Source organism: Mandrillus leucophaeus, unplaced genomic scaffold (genome assembly GCF_000951045.1).
Source record: "Mandrillus leucophaeus isolate KB7577 unplaced genomic scaffold, Mleu.le_1.0 Scaffold75, whole genome shotgun sequence".
Lineage (NCBI taxonomy): Eukaryota > Metazoa > Chordata > Mammalia > Primates > Cercopithecidae > Mandrillus > Mandrillus leucophaeus.
Window position 1 is genome coordinate 3,071,610 of NW_012108141.1, and position 13,045 is coordinate 3,084,654.

Consider the following 13,045-nt stretch of genomic DNA (forward strand, 5'->3'; position numbering starts at 1 on the left):
TTGGAAATAGAATAATTAGTTTGCCCCACACTGGGGAGATGGGAGGTGAGCTGTCCATGAAGTATCACTAGCTATAATGATAGTCAGCCCTCAAAGGGAGAAATAATTGAAATCCCCGAGACGGAATTTCAACCTCACCAAATCTTTATACAGTAGTGAGATGGACTGTTTGGCCTTTACATTTTAAGTTTTTAATCACACTTTCTGGTGGAGGTAGTCAAGGGATAAGGAAAATTGGCTAACAGACAGCAAGAGAAGGGAAAAACGTGGTAAGTATTTGGTCATGTATGAAGTGGAGAGTCAGTCTCTGAATGATGGCATGGGCCATTTTGCAAGAATGATCAGTGGGTAGGTTGGATGGATGGAAAACATTGTCTAAGTATCTTTTTCCATCGGTTTTAGGGTTAGCCTCTGTCGTTTTGTGTGTGTGTGTGTGTGTGTTTTATGGCTGGAGGTATATGGAAAAAAATGAGTGCTGTGTAAAAAGGAATATCTCCATGCCTTAAAAGAAAATTATGTGAAAATGTAAGGGCTAGACTGGATTTGTCCTCCTGTCTTTCCTCTGATTGATATGGCCACAATCCAGGGAAGTTTTAATTGGCCAAAAAGAATATAAATAAGTGTTAGTAGGACTGGAGCTAGCAAAAGGCTAAGCTGGGATTAAGCTTCCTTTCTTTCTGACTTCAGATGCAGAAGTGGAAAAGATTTGGAGGAAGAGGCAGATAATTCATCTCATCTACAGGATGATGATGAGGAGTACAAAACCACTTGGCTGGCTTGAGTCTCATCAAGAAGAAACTATTTTATTATCATAATTAAATCTTTGACATAGGGAATAGTGGTTTTGGTAAATTGTTGTCCAGGAATACATTTATTTTTATTGGTTAATAATGGTTTGGAAGGTAAAGTAGATAGGATTTCAGATTTATTATGTATGTGAGGTAAGAGAAGGAGGCTCCAGGTTGAATCCCAGCTTTCTGGCTTGGCCAGTGGTGTGGGTGGTGGCCACCATGCTAAGGAATACAGGGAAAATGTAGGTTTGAAGGCAGGATGAATAGTTCAGTTTTGGACATATTTAGTTGGGAAAGCAGTTGAAAATATAGGATAAGCAATTGTGGATGGATCTGAAGCTCTGAGAAAAGATCTGGGTTGAAGGTAGAGATTTATGACTTGTCATCAGATAGATGGTGAGTGGAACTATCTATCGGATGCTAGTGATTTTCTAGAGGGAATAAGTGTGATTTTCTAGAGGGAACACATGGAGTGAAAGGAAAGGAGATTGAATGATTGGCCAGGACTCTATAATAAGAACAGGTAGAAGGAAGTCTGTGATATTAGAGAACAAAAGATGTCTTGAATCCAGTGCGGAAAGCATTCCTCACTGCAAAATGAGTGATGTTATGCCTCATTGTCTTTGGAGGATCAGAATCAAAACCCAGAGGCAAGAAGGGAAATTAATAGAAAGCAGAACCGTATTTGGACTACTATTGAGAGGAGGAGTGCTAAGAGCTAAAAATCAGACACCGGGGATGCAGGGGAGCAATTGCTGTGAGCTGCTTCTCTTACCCTTGGGGATAATAGGCTGCTAGGGAAGATCCCTAATCCCCAAATCTGCCTCAGTGTCAGGAGACTGAAGGATCAGCCCCACACTGAAAGGGCAAAGGGCATGGGTGGACCTCACTGGAGTGGCCTGCTGCACTTCCCTCCTGGGCATGAGCTCCATAGCAGGACAGATACCAGCAGAGAACTGGGTGAATGTAAAGTTCCTTTTTTTTTTTTAAGGTTTTTCTAAAAAGTCAGGCTTGATTCTTGGTTATTTATTATATAATTATGAAATAGTTATATCTTTTATGTGACAGCCCTTTACATGTATTGCATGTATTGGCTCATTTATTTGTCACAGTAGCTCTCTGATAGAACTACTATTTTTGTCTCTGATTTACCTGTGAGGAAATTGAGTCACAGAGAGGTTTAGTGACTTAAGGCTGTGCAGCTAGTAAGTTGTGCAGCTGTATTATGGTTTTAGGCAGTTTGGCTTGAATCCATGTTTCTAACCACCATCCTCTATAATTATCTCATTAAATATTATTATTATGCAATATATGTCTATATTTCAAGATTAGAAAATATAGAAGAATCTTATTACTCACTGATTCTTTTTATTGGAATTTTGCCTGTCATGATTTGGAATTTTATTATTCCTGAGGTATATCCTACCTTTTTTTTTTTTAAAAAACCTCTGGAGATTTTGTCTACTTTAATTGAACCAATAGATTGTGATAAAATCACCAAAGAAAAATATCAAAAAGCTTTTTATGGACTGCTTTCAGTTTTGCTCATAAGTTTGTTTGTGGTTATTGTTTATTTTGGGGATGTTTGTTTTTCTTAGGATGTCTGCTGTCACTTTTATTATAAAAGATTTGTGGTTCCCTTTCAAGGGTTTCAGTTTAACTTATGGGTATGGGATTTGGGTGTTGAAATGTTTTGATTTTTCTTAAAACTTATATCTTTGGAAAGGCAATAAGTTTGGGGAGAATTAACTCTTTGTATTCCTAATAGAACAGTCTCTTTGTTGCTAAAACAAACTTCTTCTGAGTAGTCCCTTTGGAGACCAGAAAAAATTAGTGGGTTTCCCACAATGACCTAACATACTGCTTACTTCCTGGACATGTGGTTTATGGAATGTGTATCCCCAATATGCTATTCGTCATTGTGTTTATGGTCAGTTAATAGGATCACACACAATTATCCAAAACAGATTTGAATGATTTGGTGAGAAGAGAAGGTTACAACGTTTACCTTTAAATCATGAAGATTTTGAGTTGAAAGGAATCTTGAAGATCATAATAGTCTAGGCACCTCAGTTCCTAGATGAGTTGGATTGTGCACAGGGCTATGGGAGCACAGAGAGCCCCCACCTCTGGAGGAATAGGGCAGATGACCAGGAAATAGCTCGCAGTAGGTGGTGGTGTCGTATTCTGAAACCACACAACAGTTTCATTTTGTGCACCAATGGCAATCAGTAGGGAGAAGCTGTCACAATCACTTTTCTCAGATGGATTTTTGAGGCCCAGTTTTGGCCCAGCGGGAAAGAATGCCACAATCTCTTAGCAATATCTTCCATGGATGCACCTTGGGAGAGTGGCAGCCGGCTCCACGTATGTACAGTCTCTGTTTTAGAGGATCAATGTGAGCCAGGAAAAGAGTAGGAAAAAGACAGGTTCTCACAGAGGGGCCAGCGTGAGCAAAGACACAGAGGAAATAAGGGCTTGACATGCGGGGGGCTGCTACAAATGGTTGGGTGTGGCTGGGACAGGAGAGGTGAGCCTGGAGCCCTGTTCAGGCATCAGGTGATGGAAGACCTTGGATACCTAGGTGAGGACTTGGGCTTTAGCCCTTAGGAAAGAAGAAGCCATTGTGATGTTGAATGGAGGATTGTCTACACCAAACTGTGAAAGAGGTTTGAGACTAGAAACATGCTGTTTCTGCATTCTAGCTATAAGCCGATAGTAGAATATATCGATGCCCAGTTCGAGGCCTACCTGCAAGAGGAATTGAAGATTAAACGTTCTCTCTTCAACTACCATGACACGAGGATCCATGCCTGCCTCTACTTTATTGCCCCTACTGGACATTCACTGAAGTCCCTGGATCTGGTCACCATGAAAAAGCTGGACAGTAAGGTACTTGCTGCCACTCTGATTATCATCCACTCTCCTTTTAGATCTTCTTTATCCTAATGCCCTAATTTGTTCTCTGCTTTCAATGTGATTTTTTTGCCCTGGATTACAGGAACAGTGTTTGACAGCATGAGAAAAACACTTCAAAACCTCTTGCCTGTTAGACAAAAATAAAATAAAACAAAACTAGAAAAAAAAAATCAAGTCGCTTTCAGGAAGTATTTTTAATTCTTACATGGGAGGTTGAAATATAACTTCCAAGTTTGTTTATTTTCTTAAAAAAAACTTTCTCTAACAGGTTTCTAGAGGTTTGATTTTAATTCAAAGTTTACAATGGAATAAAAGGTTAAATTTTTGTCTCTGTGATGATAATGGTCCAGCTTCTTAGATTTTAAAACTGAACTGCACACGTGTGTTCAAGTAAAGCAAAGTCTTCATTTAAGTGTGATCCCTGAGCTTGCCACATTTATACCTTCTCTTTCTCACAGCACGTGAAGGAAGAGACTGGTCAGTTTGATAAAATTTGGCACCTTACTATATAATTAATTAGACTTTCCATTTTGAAATAAATAGAAGACAATACATTCTGAAATAAGGATGAAACAAATGGCAACAGGAACAACCACAAAGCAAAGCCATGGAAGGTATTTACTCTTAGATTCAAAATGCCTTTTGCATTCACAGAAAAGTCTTATTAGATGATAAAGCTCTTTAGAGGACTCTGCTGGGTGTTGTTACTATGATTTTGTCTAAACAACACCACTGATAAAAGATGCTTTCTCTCCAGAGGGACAGAACAGCGAGAGAATGCTCAGAAGATCAGCCTGTCCCCAAGGCCTCTGAACTGGCCTTTAGAGGTCTGGAGAGGCTGAAGCCAAGCCAGGCTCCTTCGGCTTCCAGCAGGCACAGACACAGTAGTTTATAGAAAAATCTTCTAATGGCCTGGAAGGATCATTGCAGCTAGAGTACTCTTCGCAGAATAAATAGAAACCCTTCTTCATCCCATTTGATTCCTCGGCTCCCCTGGGAGCTGTGCCATTAGCCATGATAGTGGAGAGATCACGGGCAGTGAGGGCCGCTTCCGGGTCTGTCGTGTCCTTGGAAGCAGGGGCAGACCTCCCTGTTCTCAAGAGTGCCCCGTTCTCCATAGACGTTCTGAAGGAAGTAGACTGAGGAGGCTTCCTAACTGAGGGCTGAGTATGCAGATCTAGCCGGATAATATCCAACACTATGATTATGTTTAATAGAGTTCACTGAAAAAGGAAAAGAAAAATGCATAACAGGCACAACTAATAAAAGCAAACAGCCAACCATAAAGCAGGTTAAACTTTCAAAGAAGTGATATCGTAGGAGAGTTGGAGAGCTACCTAGCATCCGAAAATGATAATATCAAAGTTTTATTTATACAAGTAAAGGGAAGAGTTAAGCAAATGTATGGTCATTTCAGGAATGACTTTCAAGCCCCTGCCAATGAGGAAAAAGAGGTTTTAAAACCAAATTGCTTGATTTCTCTATCTCCTCTGATCAATTTGCCCAAGAAGGAGTGAATCGCTGCCATTTTGTTTATGTTGACATTAATTAAATACTAAATGTGCATAAAAGATAGCCAGTGAGAACAACAGGAAGTTTCTTGTTCCTCCAGTCCTGATCCAAACATTTCCCCCACCCTCAATGATGTTTTTCTTAGTCTGCAACTTGCTGGAGGAAGCCCAAGCATAGTGAGCTTAGGAGCAGGTTGAGGAATAGGTTGAAGAATAGGTCTTTCTGTCAGCGTGTCATCTCATTTGGGTTTATCAGGATTTCTAATGTGGCCTTTGGATAAAAGGAGAAGCAAAGGCATGCAGATGTGACCTGAACACCTCCCGAAAGACTCTCTGTTCCCTGGCTAGGACAGCTTCCTCACTGAGTCTGTTTTCTCTCACCTAAGCTGGGTGAAGACCATACTTCTATATATCGGATGTCAGTAATATCTTATTGAAACCTCTGTTTCTACAGGGATTAGGGGAAAATTAATCTTAAAATGTGAATTTAAGAAATGTGTCCCGTGCACAGGGCTGGGGGCAGCCGGGAAAAGAATGTCCACACAGGGTTTGGAACTTGTGCTCTAGGGTATCCTTGGCTCCCTTTCTGGGCTTCCTGCCACTACTGTCAAATTCTGAGTTCTCCCCTGTTCTTTGTAACCGATGCTGTGAAAGTGAGCCTTGCCTTTGGCGCTCAGTTTTATTCCGGCATGAAGGAGTAATTTGATAGAAGCTGATTTTCAAAAGAATTAGTTGGGGTGATTTTGAAAACTTTTACAGTGGGCGACACCATTTTTGTTTTGATTAATACATAGGTTCTCCTCTCAGCAATTTTCAGGTCATCAGAAGAAAGAAAGGATGTTGGGCTGCATAGGACGGAATACTCCACTGCTCTTAGAAAAACTTTGTTATTATACTGTTAGGGTGTGCAAAAATCAAGAGCCTAAAGTAGATGGGAGGGGTCTAAAAGGAGTGGTTGGTCATTCAAAGAATATGCTCCTTTGTTATCACTATTTGTCATAGAATAGCAACACTTCCTTTACTCTGTAAAGAAAAATGAGGTAGCACAGGAGGGGAAATTACAAGTATACTTTCAGTGCAGGATGGGAGGAAGTAAAAGTGTTTGAATATGGAACTAAAAGTTTATCTCAGGTCTTCTTAATTTTTCACCTAGGTAGAAAGTCTGATTTTCATTATCATCTCTACCTAAAAAAAAAAAAAAAAAAAAAAAAAATTGTAGGTACATAGGAGGTGTTTATATTTATGGGGTACTTCAGATGTTTTGATATAAGCATGCAACATCTTTATTTTTTACATTAAGGTTTTGCAATTTTATTTATTTGTTTGCTATGTTTTATTCACTTGTCTATTTTTCTTATGTTGGAACTGTGTAAAAATGGACGTGTCTGTTTTACAGGTGAACATCATTCCAATAATTGCAAAAGCTGACACCATTGCCAAGAATGAACTGCACAAATTCAAGAGTAAGATTATGAGTGAACTAGTCAGCAATGGGGTCCAGATATATCAGTTTCCCACTGATGAAGAAACGGTGGCAGAGATTAACGCGACAATGAGTGTAAGTCCTCAAGTCAAATGGAAACAAGTGATTTTAATGAACGCCTGTCTTAGTACCAGCGTTGTAGAGTGGCTGGAGCACTGGACTGACTAGGCACCCGATGACTTCAGATTAGTGCAGCTTTGCCACCACTTCAGGTCATTTAACCAGTCTGCTCCTCAGTTTCTCCATCTGTCAAATGGGAGCGTTAGACAAGATGATCTCCAATTTCCTTCCCACTCTAACAGTTATGATTTCTACAGCAAATCTTGTGAGAAGGAAATGCCAGCCCGGCACCATTTCACAAAAAGCAGCTCAAAGGAAATAGATCTGTGCTTGTTTCCACCAATCTTGGCAGAAATATGTCAGCTTGTCCCAATTTTGCTTTGGTGATTGGATCCTGCCCTTCCCTCCTTTCTATTTTCCCTACCCTTTTCTGAATCATTAGGTAAATTGGCAGTTGAGGATACAATTTCCACATCACAGAGAGGAACTAGTCAGGAGATAAATGATTAAAGCGACAGTGGTTCCCTGTGTGATTATGATGTAATCCCTCCTGGTGAGTCTCCATCCTGCCGGTTGATGCTCAAGTCTGTTTCACTGCTCTTTTGTGTGTCTCAGCCCATAGCTCAGCTGTGAGCTGCAATGACTCTACGCATCTTTTTTCCCTTTGGGAATGCATAACATCCGTGAAAGCCACATGCTTTGCATATAGTGGATGCCCAATGATGGTTGTTGGAATTCAAAGTAGTAAAGGCTCTAGAATCGCTGGAAGAATCTGGAAAGCAGATTCTTCCCAGGAAATAGGCTTGATGGGGTGTGAAAGGAAGGTTGCCACAAGGGAGAATGACTAGACTTGTGCAAAAGAATGGATGGACAAAAGATCAACAAGGGGTTTTGGTCCCGTTACGAAGTGAGTGTTTAACTAGTAGAGCCACTGAGATGGAAGACACACCTTACTTCTTGGGAAGTAGTGAGTTCCCATCACCAGTGGTTAGTTGATAACAGAGCCTGTTTCAGTCCACTTGGAAGAGATACTGTAGCAGGAATTCTTAAGCAGGATTGAACTGTGGAATAGGCAAGATCTCTTCCACCTCTAAAATTCTCTGGTTGTGGATACTGACAGCTACATAATAATAATAGCACCTGACATTTTTCACATTTCTGGAGCATTTACTATGCACCAGGAACTGTTCAAGACTTTCCATTTAATCCTCACAACAGTTGCATACGTAGGTGCTATTATTATTCCTACCTCATATATGAGGAGACTGCAGCATAGCACCTAAGATTGCACAGCTGTCTGTAGTGGAGGTAGGATTCGAACCCAGGCTTTGGCTGTCAGGCTTACATTCTCACCCTGTGTACTACCACCCAAGCAGAGCAGTGTACAGTCAGTCCTCTGCATACACGGATTTGACCAACCATGGATCAAACAGATTTGGAAAAAAAAATGCAACAATATAAACAATAATACAAAATATATATGGCCAGGCACAGTGGCTCATACTTGTAATCCCAGCACTTTGGGAGGCTGAGGAGGGAGGATCACTTGAGGCCAGGAGCTCAAGACCAGCCTGGTCAACTTAGCAAGAAAAATAAAAAGTAAATTCTACAAAAAAAAATTAAAAATATAGTATAATAACTATTTATATAGCATTTACATTGTCTTGGGTATTATAAGTAATCTAGAGATGATTTAAAGTATACAGGAGGATGTGCATAGGTTATTTGTAAATACTATACCATTTTATATCAGAGATTTCAGCACCTGCAGATTTCAGTGTCCATGGACAGTCCTGGAACCCGCACCCTGTGGATACTGCGGAGGTCTGTACTTTTTTATAGCAAGGTCAAAATCTCAAGCTGAGATGGCACTCCTTTATTCTGCTGTAGAACTATAATTTGGGATGTCAGTGTGGTATTCAGGAAGTATCATGAATGACTGCTATGTAATTTTTCTTTATATTCCTATCCTTCTAAATAAGTTTTCATTATTTTATATTCATGGAACTATATCTGTGTTAAACTTATTGGAAAGAAAATACCCAAGAATTTTTGCTCTATTTTCTTTCTGTCTTTATCAGATTAATAGAACTGAATCTCTGACATTCCAAATTAATCCTGTTCTTTAAAGAATTTTTTTTTAGGCTCTTCATTACAAACAATTTTTGCTGATGAAATTCCACGTAATGTGTAGAAATCTGAGGAAAACAGATTCCACTGGCAGTTGCTTTTGTTACATTTGAGTGGAGAAATTTCCTTGGTCATTACACCAAAGTATTGACTGGAAAGGTCCTGTTGCTCCTCAACTTCAGGCGACAATAGTGTTCAAGTCTGAAACTCAGACTTGTTTGAGAAAGAGAATACACTTTCTTTCCTTCTTAGAGTGTGAGATGAACTAGAAAATGTCAATATCTTAAGCATCCGACAAAAAGCTACTTGGGAAACCTAAGCCAATGATTATGCCAAGTTCTCTGTAGGAGAGGAATTGGCTTGAAAACTTTTATCTTCTTTCTCAATGTATCTATAGTGGAAGAACACTGGATCAAGGAACTCTAAATAATAATTCTTGGAGCAGCTATTTCAAATCTTATTCTTACATACTGATAGAAAAAAGATAGGATTATTATTTCCTCTCCCACTCAGAATGCAGTGATAACTACCAAATAAACCGATGTGAAAGAGTCAGTTTTCTTGGACACCATCTCTACTTCAGATAAGTCTGGGTGCAAAACTTGAGCCAATAATTTGGGCTAAAGTGTGTTTCTGACTTAGAATTTGTGCAGTAGTCAACTGTCTAAAGCAGTGTTGTTCAAGTAGAACTGTAATGTGAGACATACAAGTATTTTAAAATTTTCTAGTAGCCACCTTAAAGAAAGTAAAAAGAAATGTGAAATTAATTTTAAGGACTTAACCCAATATGTTGTAAAATATAATTTCAACATGTAATCAATATAAAAATTATTAGGTATTTTAGGCTGGGTGCGGTAGCTCACACCTGTTATCCCAGCACTTCAGGAGGCCAAGGCGAGTGGATCACAAGGTCAGGAGATCAATACCATCCTGGCTAACACGGTGAAACCCCGTCTCTACTAAAAATACAAAAATTAGCCCGGCATGGTGGCGGGCGCCTATATAGTCCCAGCTACTCGGGAAGCTGAGGCAGGAGAATGGTGTGAACCTAGGAGGCGGAGCTTGCAGTGAGCCGGGATAGCACCACTGCACTCCAGCCTGGGTGACAGAGAAAGATGCCATTTCAAAAAAAAACAAAACAAAAAAAACCACACACACATTTTAATGGTAGATCTTTGAGATCCAGTGTATATTTTACAATGACAGCTTATCTCATTTTGGACTGAATTTTCACCAAAAATACTTTATCTGTATATACATTTTATAAAATTCACAGCTAAAAAGGTAAATTTACATACCCAGGTTTCTCCTAACATACCTTAAAGATTTTCAATATGAAATAAGTGCCAAAAAGAGACTTTATCTTTAATCTTGTGTCTACCTTGCCATCTACCTTGGTCTTGTTTTTCAGAAGATTTGAGTTTGAAGCAAAGTGAAATGCAGTTTTACCAAAACAATAAAGTTGCATTTAATGGAAAAATATTTTACGTTGCTTCTATTTTAAATTTAGAGGTAAACCAATTAAAAGTTAGATATTCAATTTCTTGGTCCTACATGCTGTATTTCAAGTGCTCAACAGCCACATATAGTTAGTGGCTACTGCATCGGCTAGCACAAGTCTAAAACTTACTTTATAGCTGCAAAGACTCCTACAGTTTTCCCTTGAATCTAGCTCCTATCGCATATTCGGTATTGGGTTGTAAGGGGGATGGGATATGTGACATCCACCCACCAAACTGCAGCCTGCTTTTCCCTTGCCACCAATTAGAGGCCTGCAGAAGGAGGAAGAAGATAGAGACTGGTGGAAACCAGTCTGTCAGAGCAGGGGAAGGTAACTATTCTCTGTCCTTTTGCTTGGCAGGTCCATCTCCCATTTGCAGTGGTTGGCAGCACCGAAGAGGTGAAGATTGGCAACAAGATGGCAAAGGCCAGGCAGTACCCCTGGGGTGTGGTGCAGGGTATGTGCACAGCATGGGAGATGGAGTCTTCACATTTAGCCCCAATGTGAATGGCCGTGTTTGTTCATTTCCCGTCTTGTTTAGGGAGGCCCTCAACAGTGGGCTGGCAGTGGGAGGGTGTGGTAGGGCTCCACACTCGTGGAGGTGAGGAAGAAAGAAAAAGTAATCAGGTAGGTGGACAATGGAGAGATGTGACTGCCAATCCCTTGAGGTAGCCTCTCAAGGATGCTGGGTTGTGTAGGGAATTAATATAAAGTCCTGATTGAAAAATAGTTCTTCCCTAGGAGTTGGAACTTGTTTTATCAGCCAAGTATTAAAAAGCAGCAAAAAGTTTCTTGCAAACAAGAGGGTACTTTTTTCTCCATCAACTATGCAAAAAACGCCTTCTAATAAAATGTTATCTTAGTAAATCTGAGACTTATGAGAATATTTGACCTATATTTGGCACTGTGGGACATGGCCACAGTCTAACCTGAAAGCTTGTCAGGTATGTCACTTTGAAGGACAAGGACTGTATGACCTACCCTTGTGTTCTGAAGGAGGACATCCAGTGCTATGGATTAAGCAGGATGGCTACAGAAAGTTCTTCATTGGTTTAAGATGTGTCAGACCTCCTTTTCCTCTGTTTTGAATAAAGACAATAAAGCTGTGAGAAGAAACAGTACCTTTGAGATCCCTGGGAAAAATACAATTGTTCTTACTCTTACCAATTTCTCTACAATAAGAAAATTCCTTTCTTCCCAGTGTCGTTGATAAAATTAAATGAAGTGGTATGTAAAAGTGGCCCTGCACAGTTATAGACAGCATGGTGTGGTACAACATCTGGCTTTGGATCAGATGTTCTAGCGTTTGAACCTAGACTCTGCTACCTCTCTTTGGGAGGTCAGCTTGCTCACCAAGCTCCTGCATCTGCAAAGCAAGTCATGACATCTACTTGGCAGAGTTATTATGAGGGGTAAAGACAACATTTGTTTTCAAGCTCCTCCCCCTGTGCCCTGTGCTCAGTAGGCACTCAGCAGTCAGCATTGTCATCAGTATTATGGTCAGTGTTGTCAGAAATCTTGTCTTCATCATGAGTGTAAGGTGAATCCAGTAAAGGATCTTCAGATGGCCTTGAGACCCCAGAGATTTCAGGAGTGATGGTAGTAACATCTTGGAAGCATCACTGCAGATATTTCAGTGACATCATTGCTGATCCTACTTCCTCCATTTCCCCCCTCTTATAGTTGAGAATGAAAATCATTGTGATTTTGTGAAACTTCGAGAGATGCTGATCCGGGTGAACATGGAGGACTTGCGAGAGCAGACTCACACCCGCCACTACGAATTGTACCGACGCTGTAAGCTTGAAGAGATGGGGTTCAAGGACACTGACCCTGACAGCAAACCCTTCAGGTATGAAGGCACCTAGCAATCAGCTGTCTCCTAGACAGTGATGAGAGTGGCATGTTGGTACATCACAGAAATGCTTGCTGGATTGAGATGGTGATGATGGAAGGATCTGGTGGGTGAAGATTAATACATATGTTGTCAAGCATTGGGATAATTGCTTTATTTGCATTATCTCAACTAACTTATGTAGTTGATGTCATTATTATTATCATCCACATTTTACAGATGAGGAAACAAAGGCACTGAAAGTGTAAACAAACTGCCCAAGGTCCTCCAAGTAGTAAACAGTGGTGTGGTGTTGAGCTCTTGCCATCTGGGTCCTGAGCCCAGGTTTCTGCCTGTTCTCTTGCAGAGGTACAGAGCCTGGTTGATGCATTTACAAAGGTGTGGCTGCTGATTACAGTTTGCCCCATTCATTTTTGCCAAACACCTTTAACTTCCGAAGGCTCTTCCTTTGTCAAACACTTTTACTATTAGCTTTCAGTGGTTCAGTAAAATTCTAACAACAAAGAATCAGGAGGAAAGGAGAATAGCTTTCAGGAGATTATGTGTTTTTTTATATCACTGGCAGATACAGATGCAAAATGTGAAGGGGAGAAATGGGTGTAGAATTAATACCCCAGCTGAAGCCCAGACCCCGTCAGAATCCAGTGGTAGGGATAGGATTGGCCCACACTAGGGTGAGTCGTGGGATGGTTCTGGATAAAGGTGTGGGGTGAGGCTGCCAGGCTAGGTTCGCCACCTCCTGGTGGAGGAGAGGATTGTCCAGATGGTGCCCAAGCAGTTTCTTTTCTTTTCTTT

At 40.4% G+C, this 13,045-nt stretch overlaps 1 protein-coding gene across 1 annotated transcript in view; it reads left to right on the forward strand.

Moving 5' to 3' along the window:
- The window catches only part of SEPT11 (septin 11), a 97,954-nt gene that overhangs the window by 58,779 nt on the left and 26,130 nt on the right, over positions 1-13,045 (forward strand). Inside the window, exons 4-7 of the mRNA XM_011966215.1 lie at positions 3,497-3,683; positions 6,618-6,779; positions 10,756-10,852; positions 12,079-12,247. Of these exons, the coding sequence (XP_011821605.1) occupies positions 3,497-3,683; positions 6,618-6,779; positions 10,756-10,852; positions 12,079-12,247 (615 nt within the window). The remainder of the gene's footprint in view (positions 1-3,496; positions 3,684-6,617; positions 6,780-10,755; positions 10,853-12,078; positions 12,248-13,045) is intronic.